At 46.8% G+C, this 15,440-nt stretch overlaps 1 protein-coding gene across 6 annotated transcripts in view; it reads left to right on the plus strand.

Moving 5' to 3' along the window:
- The first annotated feature begins 411 nt into the window (after positions 1 to 411).
- LOC119435519 (cobalamin binding intrinsic factor-like) overlaps positions 412 to 15,440 on the plus strand; it is a 303,054-nt gene continuing 288,025 nt past the window's right edge. For 3 of the 6 annotated variants that reach the window (XM_049672692.1, XM_049672712.1, XM_049672716.1), the window contains exon 1: positions 412 to 617. In XM_049672692.1, coding sequence (XP_049528649.1) covers positions 509 to 617 — 109 coding nt within the window. In that variant the 5' untranslated portion in view covers positions 412 to 508. The remainder of the gene's footprint in view (positions 618 to 15,440) is intronic. The other 3 variants (XM_049672704.1, XM_037702352.2, XM_049672697.1) reach the window with 3 other exon arrangements.

Genomic DNA, 15,440 nt, shown 5'->3' on the forward strand with positions numbered 1-15,440 from the left:
GCTTGCGTGTGCGTACACAAATCTGAGCGTGTACATGCGTGTGTCTGTGTGCGTGCGTGCGTGCGTGCGTGCGGGTGTGTGCGTGCGCGCGTGCGGCTGTGTGTCTTTCGTGGTTGTGTGTACTGTGTGTGTGCGTGTATGCCTGTGTGTGTTTGTGTGTGTGTGGTGCTTGAGGCCAACGACATTTCACGTTTAAACGGTCTTCCTGACGCCGGGCGACGACACCCTGCCGTTGGCACATCTACGCAGAATCGCGCCTGCGAAGGGGAGGGCAAAACAAGACGCAAAAACAACAGCAAAAAAAAAAAAAAGAAGAAGAAGAGGGGGACCGATGCAGGGAGCCACTCCAAGCAGTGGGAGCATCTCCTATCGCACGGGTTCCGCTTCTCAGTTCGCAGCAGCGATCTGATAAGAGGACGACTCTCGCTGGCCCTCGAAGCGCCGTTCACTTGACAGCAGAGGAGCTCGCTCAATCCGTGGGACTCCACTGCGCGCACAGAGAGACATCATGAAAGGAAGCCGCCACGATCCCGCTGGTGCCCCGGCGCCCCAGCGATCCCTGCTGTTGGCCCTCCTCTGCATTGTGCCGCCGCTGGCCGTGAATGGCTTTCAGCTCGGTGAGTGGCGTCGTCGTGACATTCGCGATTTCTTCTCGCGTGCGCGCTGCTTGCCGGAGCCCCAATTTCCGTCCGAAGCGCGCTTTTCGCTTTCCCCGTGGCTCAAACGGGATTAGGTTTTGGCTCGATGGGCTCCCAACCTCGCGCATTACTTTTTTTTTTTTTTTTTTTTTTTTGTCTCCGGCCGCAAGCGAGCGAGCACGGCGCTTAAGCGACGGCGCCTCGCGGTCTGACGCGCCACTCGAGCGCCAATTACCGCCGCGGACGGCGGCGACAGCGCTTCGGGCGCTGTGGCTCGGCGCCAAATGCGTCGGACGCATGAGGAAGTGCTTGGCGGCGCATTAAGGCCCCGAAAGACCAGCGGAATTGGTTGGGCGACGATGTCGAGTTCGTCGCTCCTCCGCGGGGTGGTGAACCTCTCTTGCTTACTTATTTCAATATTCGCACCTGATATGACGCTTCGACAATCCCTAATTTCAATTATGCCGTAAAGAAATATGAGCAAACAGCGGAAAAATGTAAGGGCGGAAAAATAATCGAGGTATCGAGGTTCACCCAACTCCAACATTAACTGACGATACGAGCGCAAGTTTCAACTTGTAGGACTATGACCAATAGCTCTTGTCAACGAACGCTGCAATCCTGAAAGCTATTCGCTCTTAATTTTCTTGCGTACTATATATATATATATATATATATATATATATAGCTTCTTCATTCGGTGGAAATTACATACAACGCTGTATTTTGTTTCGTCAACAACAGAAAGAGGATATTACCCGGAGCGTATACATAATGCAATCATTCCTTTCGCTCGATTCTGTACCTTTCTTATCATCTGCCACTTACGGTCGGCTGATCATGGCGATAACGTGGGGTAGGATGAACGCTGGCTGGCTCACTGACGACGCGCGGAAAGGAATTGGAATAGAACCGTTCCATTGTCCGTGCGCACTCTCACACTAGAGGTGTTCGTAGGAGCAGCTGCCAGCCAATCGCGATGTTGAACATAATATTAGCGAAGACAGCCTGCCGACGACAAACAGCTTACACCTACACTACCGAAGGGCTTTGGGAATTCGACCCTTAATTCTCAGGGCCTAAATTCACAAAGCTTTTCGTTCGTAAGTGCTCTTTGCCAATTGACTTGTTGCCTTCTCTATAATATGTCCAGCGTCAGTATAGGCGGGAATTATCTCTAGAGAAATACTCTAGTGTAAGAGCTTTTTGTGAATACAGGCCTACCTTAGCCAACATTTAAAAGCATACCGAAGTAGTCTTGGAAGACGCGACCACACTCACGTTGTGGGCTATTGTACGGAGCAAGTTCCACTATTTTTACAGCGGAGCTGTTAAAGTCGAGCTTGGTCCGTGCGCAGCGATGTTTGCAGCATAGCCAAGTCCGGAGAGGGGCGAGTGTTTAGCGAGAGGGAAAGCTCTCGAGAGGGAAGAAAGTGTGGCGAGGGGGGGGGAGGAGGGAGGTGAGTGAAGAAGAAGACCGGATGCACAGGCGTAAGGGTGGTACAGGTGGTTGAGCGTGAGCTGGAGCCAATGCACAGCCGCGCTGAGCGCACGTGGTATGAGTTTGGTAATGACATCAGCGCGCCCTAGTAACAGGCACGCTCTCACATCAGCGGGCCTTTTTCTCGCCCTCGATGCAGCGCAATGGGGAAGCCGACCCCTAGAACTCCCGAAGAAGAAGCCGCTCGATTGGAACGCCGTAGAGAAGCGGCTCGGGAGCGTGCTAGGAAACGGAGAGCCATTCCCGAGTACCGGGCAAGGGAAGTTGAAGCCAATCGTCACCGAAGAGAAGACGAAAGTGTTCGTGCAAGAGAAGCGGATACCAAGTGTCGGCGAACAAATGAAGATCCCAAGTTTCTCGCCAATGAACGCGCATCGGCATCGAAGTATCGCGAAGCTCATCGAGAGGAAATTCGAAGTTTTCAGTCTAGCCAACCATTAGCCAAGCAATTGTGATAGCCGAGCGATAGCTAAGAGATACCCTAGCAATAGTGATAGCCAAGCAAAACGATAGCCAAGCAATGCTTCACTCCAAGAAACGTTGCTTAGCTTTGATCCTGCTTTGCTAAACCACGCTCTTCTTCACCTGGCTTTGCACAACATTGCTGAGGCTTCCCCTCAGCTCCGCTGGTCATTAGTGTTTGCGACAACAAAGCCACGCCTAATTTTATATTCTCCTTAATAGCATAATTAAAGTCAAGAATAATTAAGCAACCTCGCAAAAGTAATAACGTCGGGGCGAAACTTCCAAATAGAAAGTTGTAGAGCGTTCTAGGAAATATCTAATTTGGCAGTAATTCCTACTCTTTTCTGCATCCGAAAGCAAGCCAGCGAAATATGAAAAAAAAAAAAGAAACATGCGACATGTCTGCTTGCACGCCGCGACTGCAGTGCTCTCAAGTGTGCCGCGTATGAATTAATAGTGAATTTTTATAGTGTGCTGCCGCTTAAAAAGTGGCAAGGCAGCGACGCAGGTGTTGGCCGTGAGATCTACGCCAGTGATGTGCTTCCCTCTCCAACTTTGTTGTAGCGTAAGTTGAACGACAGGGGCACAGAAAGGCACACTTGACAACCACACAGCGCTAACTTTGAACAAGAGGTTTATTTCTAGTTCTCGTTGCTACTTATACCCGAAAAACATCATAAGACACGTGTACATAGCTCGGTAAACATTAACAAAAAAAAGTGGGCGGGGGGAAACCACACGCAGGCATTTTTCCGCCTCACTGTTTGTTAGACTGGTATACATGCAACGCTAACAAATATTTGCGAGCTCTTTTGTACATAACGAAATTGGTGGCTTACTGACGCATGCGTCACCAAATGTTGATATGTTTCTAGCTTCATTATAAAGCGTGTCATTTCGCACTTGCTTCTACTCTTAATAAAAGTTTATTTAAATCTAGGTTGGCATTTGCATATTTGGAAATATAGGGCAAAAATATCGTCAGCAGATACTTTCTTTACTTTTTTATTGTGCTCTCGTAGCCTATCACTTAGCATCTACCAGTTTGACGGATGTAGGACTTCCCACACGTGAGAGGACTGCGGTATACAACACACGCGATACATTAAATGAATTTGTTTTTATGCTTCTTTTCGCATGCAGTATCTGTGATTCAGTCTGGCCTTGTGTTCCTGCACAGGCTGACTAATTTATTAGGCGCCGAAAAAACAACGTTCATGTCACTCCTTCCAGCCGTCTCTCTCTCTTTTTTTTTAATACGCGGGACAAACTATGTATCTAGGGGATGACAGCAATCTTTTTTTTTTTTTTTATGGTGGTGCTCGTACTCTCCACCTGCTCTGAACCTCTTTCCTGTGCTTTCTTAAGCAATCCTTCTGCGACTGACACGAGTACTAGGCACGGGTATCCAGCACCTTTTAAACGTGAGACTTGTCATGCAAAGCTATCGTGAATTATGTGCGGGCACGACTTCTTCAGCGCCTCACTAAAGCTCACTGAAGATTTAAAGAAACTGTTATCATGAGTAGCAGCAAGTGCGAATTGACGCGCTTGATAATGGAAGCTAGAAACGTATATAAACATTTGGTAACGCATACATCAGTAAGCCATCAATATCTTTATCTACAAAAGAGCTCAATTATATTTGTTAGCGTTGAGCGTATACCTTTCTAACAATCAGTGTGGCTAAAAAATGCCTGCGTGTGGTTTCCCGTTTTTTGTTCATGTTTACCGAGCAACGCACACGCGTATTATGACGTTTTGAGGGTATAAGCAGCAACGAGAACTCGAAATACATCTGTTGTTGAAAGTTAGCGCTGTGTGGTTGTCATATGTGCATTTATGTGCCCCTGTCGTTCAGCCTGCGCTACAACAAAGTAGAAGATGCCATACTAACAAGCCCATATAGCTGCCCTCGTGTACTTGCCTCGGGGTGGTTAAATAATGATAGCGCTAAACAGACTGCCCTGTCACTGCCCTGTCACTGCCCTGTAATTTTTAGGCGGCAGCACAGCAGCCTAAATGCGCTCTTTAGAATTCAAATTTGAAACCGAGACCATTAGTAGCAACACGTAAACACGACCAGTTCTGAGATGTTAGCCTCTTACATAAAATTAAACGCATCCATGAATCACGGACACCGCACGCCCTGCGGTTGATCGAGCCAGCTGCACTACATCACTGCAGAGGTAACTAACTGCCCGGGTAAACTCATTGGCAAAAAAAACCGAACAAAATTTATTCACTAAAGGAACAAACTAAATCAATTACCTTAATAATTACAAACTTGACGGCGCATACTCATATTGGAAAATTAAAGAAAATCGTGATAAAAGCATAGCTCCATAATTACTTTGTTTAGCGCAAAACAACAGACACAAGAAAGACAGCAGGACAAAGCGCCTTATCCTGTCGTCTTTCTTGTGTCCATTGCTTTGCGCTAAACAAAGTAATTATGAATTCGCACCCACTAGCCCGCCAACGCATTATGCTGAGCCAAGCTCCATGTTTTTACATTTTTTAACGGCCGTGCAGATTAAAATAACTGCTGTCAAATGAATCATTCAACTAACTCTATCACGCACGCTGCACCGCGAAGTGCGGCTCTCCGTCCAACTCTTCTGTAACCTAGAATGGTGGTGTAAAATAAAGCGTCCCTCTTCCCAAGAGCTGATGCCTAATAACACTTTGCGCCGCTTCCGATTGAAGGCACAGCCACTTACAAATCAGAGGCGGAATTCACTAAACTGCGCTTAATTCGTACGCAATTTCTTAGCCAAAAAGTTCTTACGCTAAGATAAGGGTGCAACCGAAGTGGCAGCGCATTTAACTTACGGCGTCGTACGTGAGCGAGGATGAAAGAAAGCTCGGATTAAACGACAAGAAATGAAAGAAGTGCGGTCAACTGATAGCATGATCGCTCCACGTGCATATGTAGTCTAGGCTATATTCTTACGGCAAATCACTGCACACCCCTATTCGACAGCTTCCTTTTCCGGGCGTCTGCTACAGCGCCGACAAGCTCAACCACGCTCGACCGTTCACCGCACCGCTGTCAAAAGAATTGCGGTAAAAGCGTTACGCATTATGATCACATTTCAGCGAGAGACAGGACTGCTGGACACATGGCGACATATTTGGCGCAGGAAGAGACGCTCAGTCGGAGCAATTGGCGGCCAGGTCTGCCAGGCTCACCCCGCCTGTATACATCGCCACAACCGCCACTACGCTGTTACAAAGGTGCTAAATGTCTTTATTTCAATATTAATTAAGGAATTAAAAACAAAAGTTCTATAATATATCGTTCGTATCGCCTCAAGGCAAAAGGCCCACCACCCGTACGTTTATCGGTATAATATGTGATCGCGCTGCACACTGTTGCAGGTGCGGTTCTAATGCCGCGCATAGACACATTATCAGCTACCTCGCCAGCCCGTAACGTCTAAGGGACTCGTCGACGACGTTGTCAAGCGCCAACCGACGACGAAACGCGCGCTCCCCTCGCATAGGATCACTTTCGAGGGCACGGAGAGCTATTAAAGTAGCCCTAAAACAATGCAGAAAGAAGCCGTGATTATCAATACTCCCAAATTATGACAGAAAACTTCACTACGTAACATCCACACCTGCAAGCTTCCCTGCCTATCAACACTTTGGCATCGTATCAGCGTTCATCGCTTGTTCTTAGCTTCTCCTCGGCTGATAAAACGCGATGATGCCTCGCTCAAGGTCAAGAGTTTGTTCTTGCCGGTTCAGGCGTTCGCATTCCGACAGAGGCGAAATGCACAAAGGGGTGTACAAATCAATTTTAGAGACCGGTAATAAATCATAGGTTTGCGATGTCAGGGCCTGGAGCCCTTAACCACACTGTTTGCCATAGCCCAAGTGGCCCCTCATTGAAGTCAAAGCTAACCAGTCAACATCACCACGATGCCTAGCGCCAACGTTGCCATAAGTTTACCAGCCTCATAAGAACGCGCGGTCAAGTGCACGTCAGAATACTGCACAGCATCGTACTCGAAGCACATAGCAGTTCCACATTCTAGCTGGTTTCTGATCAAATCGGTTCAACTCGTCGATCTTGCGACACTGACGCACTTTGTTCAGAGCAGTCACTGCACATATAGTACTATGCCAAGGTGGTATGGTATGTGCCGCTTGGGTGGAATCCAAGCGGCGCCCGGCGCCCTTCTGTAAACATGCGAACGCGGGCTCGCGGTACGAAGCGAAATGCGACTCAAGAGCAACAGTCCGTTAAGATTCCGCAGAAATTTCGTATGTTCTAAAACGTCATCAGCGTACTTTTATGTCCATTGCAGGGCGAAGGCCTCTCCTAGCGATCTCTAATTACCCCTGACATGCGCTAGCTTATTTCAAGTTATGCCTGCAAATTTCCAAATTTTATTACCCCACCTAATTTTCCGCCATCCCCGGCTGCGCTTACTTTCTCCTAGCACCCACTCTGTACGTCTAATAGACCACCGACTATCTGCCCTATAAATTACACGGCCTGGCCAGCTCCGATTTTTCCTCTTAATTTCAACTAACACTACCCCCGTTTGCTCTCTGATCCACAGCGCTCTCTTCCTCTCTCTTTGCGCTATATGGACATAACAGTTTTCGTTTCATCGCTTGTTCCAGTGGTCCTTAACTTATTCTCACACTTCATTGTTAACCTCAAAGTTTCTGCCACATATGATAGTACTAGAAGAATGGAATGATTGTACGCTTTTCTTTTCAACGACAGCGGTGAGCTCCCGGTCGCGATTTGGTAATTCCGGCCGTATGCACTCCGACCCATTTTCATTGTAATGTAAATTTCCGTCTCATGATCAGGGTTCACTATGAGTAATTGACCAATATAACCTTACTCCTTTACATACTCTCTAGCCTGACTGCGGATCATGGATTCTTGTTCGCTTGGCAGGTTATTCCACATTGCATTTGTTAACCTACCATCACACTTTCTCGGTTAAGGTCCTCAATCAATTGTTGCAATGTGTCCCCAGCGTTGCTGAACAGGTCAATGTCACCGGCAAGCTGAAGGTTGTTGCCATATTCGCCGTTGATCATTGCCCTCGATCCTCCCCAGTCTAATAGCTTGAATACTACTTCTAAGCATTCAATTAATATAACGGGACCAATTGTGTCTCCTTGCCTGACGACCATTTTCTAGATACGTATTTTTCCACTTTTCTTGCGGCTAATTAAACACGTGAAGCCACAGCTATCACTGAGGCAGAGTCGAAGCCTGAGAAGTTGCGGATACGTGTGCTGTGTGAAGGCAAATATGGAAGTTACACATAAATGACATAATTATTGAGTTGTCAGCCGTATGCCGTAAGCCCCCCAGCCTTTATGTGAGGTTCTTTCAGTCCTTCAGTACGATCCATCGCTACGATGTGCACTTACACCGCTAATTACATAGATATGTCGCAGCTTTGTCCAAACGCACTGAATTAAGTGACCGAACTATGCGCCACCGAACGAGCGCACAAGGCAGCATAATTCGAGCGAAGTCAATGCCGATCTTGCTGATACGACGCATTTTAGTGACCGCGCTTAGCGGCGGGCACGCTACACATTGTTCACTTCACGATACTGGGCCACTGTGACCGGCTTTATCGCGCCGCCATGTTGACCTGACTACTGCGCAGCAGGCGCGGAGCATCGTAAGACTGTCGCCGGCTGGACAAAAATTCTTGCGCTGGATTCACAAACGCCTATGAAGGGTTTCTTAGGTGTGAGTAAGTGAGAGGAGGAAACTATAGAACAAACATCGCACGAAGGGACTGAAAGACGTGAGCGACGTCTTTTCGCCCAGGACTGATGTTAGTCTGGGGTTTAGAATAAGCATCTCCGGCCAATAATAAGAAGACGATTGCTGTCGTCTGGTGAGCGTTATGCTGCTCTCGTTTTTACTAAAAACAAAGTGTCTCCAGCTATACACCTCTTTGTGGTTATAAAAATAAATGTGTGTGTGTGTGTGTGTGTGTGTGTGTGTGTGTGTGTTCGTGAGATGCAGTTTATTTCGCATCATCACAATGGTGGTACGTCATTTTATACGCTATTTCTTGTTATTTATTCCGTCGTATTGACGTCCCGCGTCAATATCGTATTGTATTGACGTCCCGCGTCAATACGATACGAATTGCCATCCGTCGTATGCATACGTTGGTTCACACCACAGGCCACATAATGAGCAACACCGTGTGCACAGACACTACGTCGCTTCAACTTTGTGCTGAAATGAAACTATGAGCTATATAATAGAAGGCCGACAGCACAGAAGACGACAGCGAATTGTGCAGCCGCAACAAGTTTTGATAATTGGAAACGTTTAGGCACTTTTTTTTTCATTGTTTCAACTCGCATGGAGAACTATAGCCTCAAAGCGTTGGAAAAAAATAATCATCCACAGCCCTATGAGCAAGAGAAAGCTCAGACTAGAAAAACAAAATACGATAGAATTAGGCTCGAAACACATCAATGACAAATTTGACAGTTGTAAGGGACGGACACTGCACTTATGTTTGCTAACACCCAATAGAGTGTCATGACGAGTATGAAAATTCAGGCTACTGCGCGCATACAGAAACACAGCCTATCAGACGTCAGGCAGAAGTTCGCCGCACAACATTAATGTTACAGCCTTCCACGGCAGCACACGCTCAATACAATTATGCACTGAAACAGCGCAATGCACTTTGAAATGACGAATCAGAGTGCGCCACAAAGATATAAGCACGCGCAATCCTCGGCTATCAGTTGTGGCCTCTGGCCAATCAGACGCGACAGCGCGTTCCGACGCTTGTCAGCTTGAGCAACGCAGATAGACATAATGATGTTAGTAAGACTGCTACGCCCCTATCGTAGAAATTTCTTAAGTCGTCATCCGCGACGACTGCTTAGGTTTTGTGAATCGATTTACGCTTACTATTGGCGGAAGTACTGAAGTTCGCAGCTGTGCTACCCTTGCATAGATGCATTTTTTTTTTCGACTACAGCGCTCGTCTTTGCAGCGGCGGGCATCGCAAGCTTGCTGATCTTACGAACGGTTTTAGCTTTGTGAATACGCTTTTTTCGTAACATTTTTCTTACGACAAAATTTGTTCGTAAGTTAGGTTAGTGAATTCCGCCCCTGGGGCCGGATTCAAAAACTTTTCTTTCGTAAGTTCGCTTTGCCATTGGCTGACCGCCTTCGCTAATGATCTGTCTGGCATCCAGATTGGCTAAAATTCTTTCTTACGAAAAATTCTAGCGGAAGAAGTTTTTGTGAATTCGGGCCCAGAGGCCGAGCTTTTTCGCGCGAAATGACGAAGGGTGATGTTACGCCACACTATATACTACGTCACAGGGGTTGCTATTCTTCTATTGCTAGCAACCCTTGAGTAGAAGAATGGCTCACCAGCAAGAGGAAGGTCGAGAAGCAACAATTTATCAGCGGAGCGGCAATCCCGAGGACTCAGATCACGCAGTGCCTATTTCCGCGTGTTCTAGCACGCCAATAGGTGTCCTATCACCATCTGCGAGCGGTGAATACGGAGCTCGATCATTCTGCAACATCGTATCAGAATGAACATGAATTTTCGACCTGTCGCACTTGATCCTGCCCTCATAATACTAGATCCAAAGTGGTGCGCGCATGTCCCCGCTATAAATACACTATACGTACTGCCTAAAAAAGGCATAAGTCGGGCATGCAAAAAAAGAAAAAAAAAGCTCTGTGTCCTGCCGTATCATTTTTTTCTCCCGAATTTTCGTGCTAGTTCTCTTACGTCTGTTCACCAACTAACCTAGCAAACATATTTTCCGGGCTGCGTGTTTCTATTTGCGCCCAAGCCCAGCGCTCGACCGCTGGCGCCGCCATGCGCCGCTCGCGCGTACCATGTTTCTAGCCGCCGCCGTTGGAACGGAGAACACGCTCGGCTGGTGGTGACTAGGCACGACTGTGGCTGCTGTTAAGGGATCGATGGTATTCCTAAACAAACGTATCACTGTTTTGATGATCCAAATATAATCTCACTATCAGGGAAAGAGCAGGCTACCTGACTTGAGCAGTATTTTTTATTTGGGACCGCCGCTTCGCGTCGGTGCCCGGCACCGCGGCTTCCGTTGTGGCACCGGGGTTCAACCGACCGCGCCGCCAAACAGAGAGGAAAAAAAAGAAAAGCGTGATACCAAGAAAAAATAAAGTTTCTAGCCAACACGGGATTTGTACCCGCGTACGCCTGGTCTCAAAGCGAGCATCGTAACCACTATGTCATACAGCCACGCTTCCAAAGCGTGCATTCATGCGAACCATATGATTGCGTTCGAGCGCCCTTGGCGAAAGAAACCACCTAGAAACATGGTACGCGCGAGCGGTGCATGGCGGCGCCAGCGGTCGAGCACTGGGCTTGGGCGCAAAAAGAAACACGCTTCCGGGCTGCTATACTCTGGTTGGTTTCTTCGTTATGTGAGAAAAGGTGCGCTTGCCATGGGTCTTGCGTGGGAAGCATTGGAACGTTATGCCCAACAATGAAAAGTAACTTGTTGACGGTCGGGGCCAAATCTCTAGTGTGATAATTAATAAAGCTGAAACTAATGTCAGAGGGAACGGTCACTCAATGAGCAATCTTTACACATGTTAATAAAGTGTGAACCGACTAAATTACATAAGCACATAGCGAAGTGCTTGCTTTAACGCATTTGTTAGAGGAATCGGGGTGTCCCTCGGCTATCACCTCTCTCATTAACGAAGAGCCTACAGTTCCTCAAACGCTGTCTTCAGGGAATGTATAGTAAATCGCATGCGTCGATAACATATGTACATAAAAAATAACGAAACCGAAATAGGTTTCGCTCTTTATTAAGGTATAGAAAAACCGGTAGTTTGCTAAACCTTAAAAAAATTGGAGGACGCTTAAGCTTCGCTTTTAAGAGTGGAACGCGATAGCATTCAAAGATCCCTGACTGCTTCTCACGCTTCCCGACAATTGCAGTTTAAGCAACCGTAATGGTTACTGGGAAATACTGGCGGCGAACGCTGTGCCCGAAGGCGAGCTTTCTGGCAGAAACGCGGCCTCTCGCGTGGGCCGATCCCGGAGATAGTGCACAGCCGCGCCAAAAGAATTGCATAATTTTCAGGTTCCCGTTTTTGTTTCGTGCTTTTAATATTTCAGTCTGAGAAGATTTAACATAAAAAGCATGCGCTGTGGGTGTTTTGCTTCATGACATTTGTTTGTGGATTGTCATTCTCAAAATTCCGAGGAATAGCTTTGCCAAGAACGCAAGACAAGGTATGCATGAGCAACAATTATGATAGAATGGTGTGGCAATATAACCCGCATATACCGCATGTCATATAAGAAGGCGTGGCATATACATGTACCTAAATATATTCGGAGGGCCTGCGTGGTTGGGGATGATTTTTTCCGCCACCCGCCGACATCGCACGCCGACGCCGGTTGCCGACGCCGGATTTTCTGCGACACGGGTCCCTTAACGCTATCGCGTTAAGAAGTTTTACACCTTTAAGGATGCTGCTTTGTCCTATGGCTAACACCCTTATCTTGAAGGCTATAAGAATTTTTTTGCATGACAGCGATCTCAAAAAGCGATCTCAAACTATGTCAGTGACGAGAAAACCCGTGGATGAATACTGTGTAAGAAATCTGACCACCGAAATCTCCCACACAAGAATTTGACAGCCATACCTAATAAAGCTTATTTCATGAAATTTTTGTGTCGTATATCGTAATTACCATCATTTTTACTGGCTACAAAAGTTTGCCAAAACAGAAAACCTCATTCGTCCCCATCAACGAATCGATCCTTACCCCTTAAGGATAAAGGCCTTGTGACAAAACAAGCACCCATTAAGGGGCTAAAATCCTGAGTGTGTATCAGATCTCTGCTCTCGTGAATTCTTACGTTTTGTACATAAAGGTTTAACGATCATTTCAGTAGTAGTGTCCTTGTCAGAAAAAAAAAAAGCTGCGAATGCTGCGCCAAAAACATCGCTTCTTTTGTTTTCTTTATCCAAACAACAATAAGCTTCTGTATTGTTTCATACTTTTTTTACGTGATTAATAAAAGTGGGAAACTAGGACGTGAAAGGATCTCTAAAATATTCTTCTCTCTTTCGCGTGAAACATCCTCATGGAAAAGTGATTTCACTAAGCGCCCTTCATTATGCATGAGCGAAGAAGCTCGCACTAAGGTGGTTTTCTTGAATAATTGGGTAAGAGCCGGTTTCGCTGGTTTGTTTGCGTCTTTTCTCGCATTTCTAAGAGTGCGTTCAAACCTTAAAAATGGTCACGTTAAACAATATTAGCAATGCGTGTAGTAATATCAACAGCAACAATAGCAGTAGCAACAGCGTGGTAGTGACATCTATGTAGTGTGTTTTGCTCTCCACCATCTTTGTTTTCTTCCGCAAACAGCAGTTTCTCCAGCACGATTCTTGTATCAAATGTGCCCACGTGAAATGTATTAGCTGGTCTGAAGAAGCCCTCGAGTGTGAAGTACGGCGAGCGTCATTTCCCCCGCACAACGTGCGCGGAAATGCCGGCCATGCAGAACTCATCGGTGACGATACCAACGTACCGAGTGCTTCGCCACAGGCGGCCTCTGCACAATGCCATCTTGAATGACTTTCTCAAGGCCCGGAAACTGCTCCAGTGTCATACGAGCTAAATAGCCCATGCCTGCCCCGCATGAACTCGCATGCGAATGAATGGGTGCTTTGTTTTGAATGGGTGCTTGTTCGTTTTGAGCATATCCATCCATCCTATCTATCTATCCATCTAGCCTCTTACGCCGACCCAGTGGTCCAAGTTGTCTGCCAGATTGGGCCACTAGTATATATGTGCTCATCCATCGTCGACACGTCACCTTTGTCATCTGACTCTCGTCATGCCGTCGTCGTCACGCTATCGTCGCTATACCAACGTGGTCATTTAAATAATGGTCATCTCATTGTCATCATGTTGCTGTCGTCATACAGCCTTTGTCATTCCAGCGACGTCACTCCTTTGTCATTGCATAGTCGTTAGTTGCATCGGCGTCGGACAGTCATCGCCATGCCGCCATGCTCAAGCTTTACTATATGGTAAGTGAGTGCCATAGCAACATGAGAGTATAGCGGAATATTCCACCTATAATACCCAAAGTAACGGGACTCTCAAAATGACAACTACAGATGTTAACTAAACTTGACTTGAGAAATACGGCGTGTCGCTACATTGCTGAAATGCTAATCGTATTACCATCGACAACCATCGTTAGATGAGCTCTGAGGTAATTTGTTTTTCTTCAGCTTCCCTTCGACGGGCTGATCGGAAACCGTAAACGAAGTACATTTGACAAGAACTGATAATATCGTCCTGTGGTTTTTAGCACTGCCAACGGAAAAACCTGCAGACTTCGTAAACAAAGGACAGATAAAAACAAAAAGCATTTCTATCCAGCGAACTTATTCGAAGAAATCACGTTATATGTAAGGCCACGAGAAAAAGAAAACAACACTTAAGAAAACGAAACGAGAATACAGGATAAGAACACGAGAAAAAAAGTACGTTATTCCGCCACGTGGCGTCGGAAAGCACGGGGCCTGTGCCGCTCTGCATTGCTAATGAGCTCTGAAGCATCAGCCGTGAATGCTGCCCCCAAGCCATAAAATGGATCTGAAACTTGAGGTAAGCGCTTTACTTTTCTCCAAATTCCAGAACAAACGAAAGGTTTTAAGCAACCAAAGAGAGAAAGAGAAAAAAAAAGCAACGGAAAGCCTGGGAGGTTAGCCAGAAGATAACTCCGGTTGGCTATCCAGTACTGAGGAAGGGGCAAAGGGGAAAGGCCAAAAGGTAACTTATCAAATGAGCTAACTGGGGCTGAAATGCAAAATTTCGCTGTAAGGCACGCGAAAAAACTTGTAGAATGGGAAACATAAGATACAGATTGTCTGTCCAGTACCTAATTTCGGCCACCGGGCGAGCTGGGCTGCATTCGAGGGCACAATAACTTAGGTCGACAAACAAACGCGCAGTTTCAACTGTTCCTGGTGCCATTGCAGTTCGGATATTTAGCTAAATGGCTGCTCTCGCGCGAAACGCGCACAAAAGGAACAGGGAATGGTTGAAGACCTTTATTATAGCTCCGGGCCAATCAGCCGCTGAGTCAGCGCTCTTTCGGATGGACTTCTTTCTATGTTTTACGTGCCACAACCAGTTCTGATTATGGGGCACGCAGTAGTGGAGGGCTCCGGGTAAATTTTGACCACCTGGGGTTCTTTAACGTGCACTACAACGCAAGCACACGGGAGTTTTTGACTATGGCTATGCAACAATGAAACTGACTTGATTAAGCTTTCATTTAGATCACAGCGACCACGTGTCAATATACATGGCAAAGCAGAATATAGGCTGCATGTGTTCTCCAGGCGTACGGCGGTTTAGTGTCTTTCACGTGTACCTAATTCTGCGCTGCTGTTTCTTTCCATTTAGCTTCGTGTCTTTTTCCTCGGGGCATTATATTTGATTTCTTCGAATAAAAACAACTGATAGCGACGCGCTTTCGTATGTCCGTGTCCTTCTGTGTCTGCTCTGTTCTCGAGTTTTTGCCTCGGCGGCGCTGCAAATACGCGATGTATATTTCAACTATAGCACACGTTCTATTCATGTTCAAGGAAATTCGTCTCCTAGTCCCTGTTTACACGACCCATTTGCTCTGTGAGCAGTCTCCCCAAACCTGGCGACCATGCGTGTCATGCGTGACGCGTCGGCGCGCTCATGGCTGCAGAGCGACTGGGGCGCCGTCTCTTCCAGTTGCATCTGTATAAGAGAACTATGTTCCTG

This window comes from Dermacentor silvarum, chromosome 1 (genome assembly GCF_013339745.2).
Source record: "Dermacentor silvarum isolate Dsil-2018 chromosome 1, BIME_Dsil_1.4, whole genome shotgun sequence".
Lineage (NCBI taxonomy): Eukaryota > Metazoa > Arthropoda > Arachnida > Ixodida > Ixodidae > Dermacentor > Dermacentor silvarum.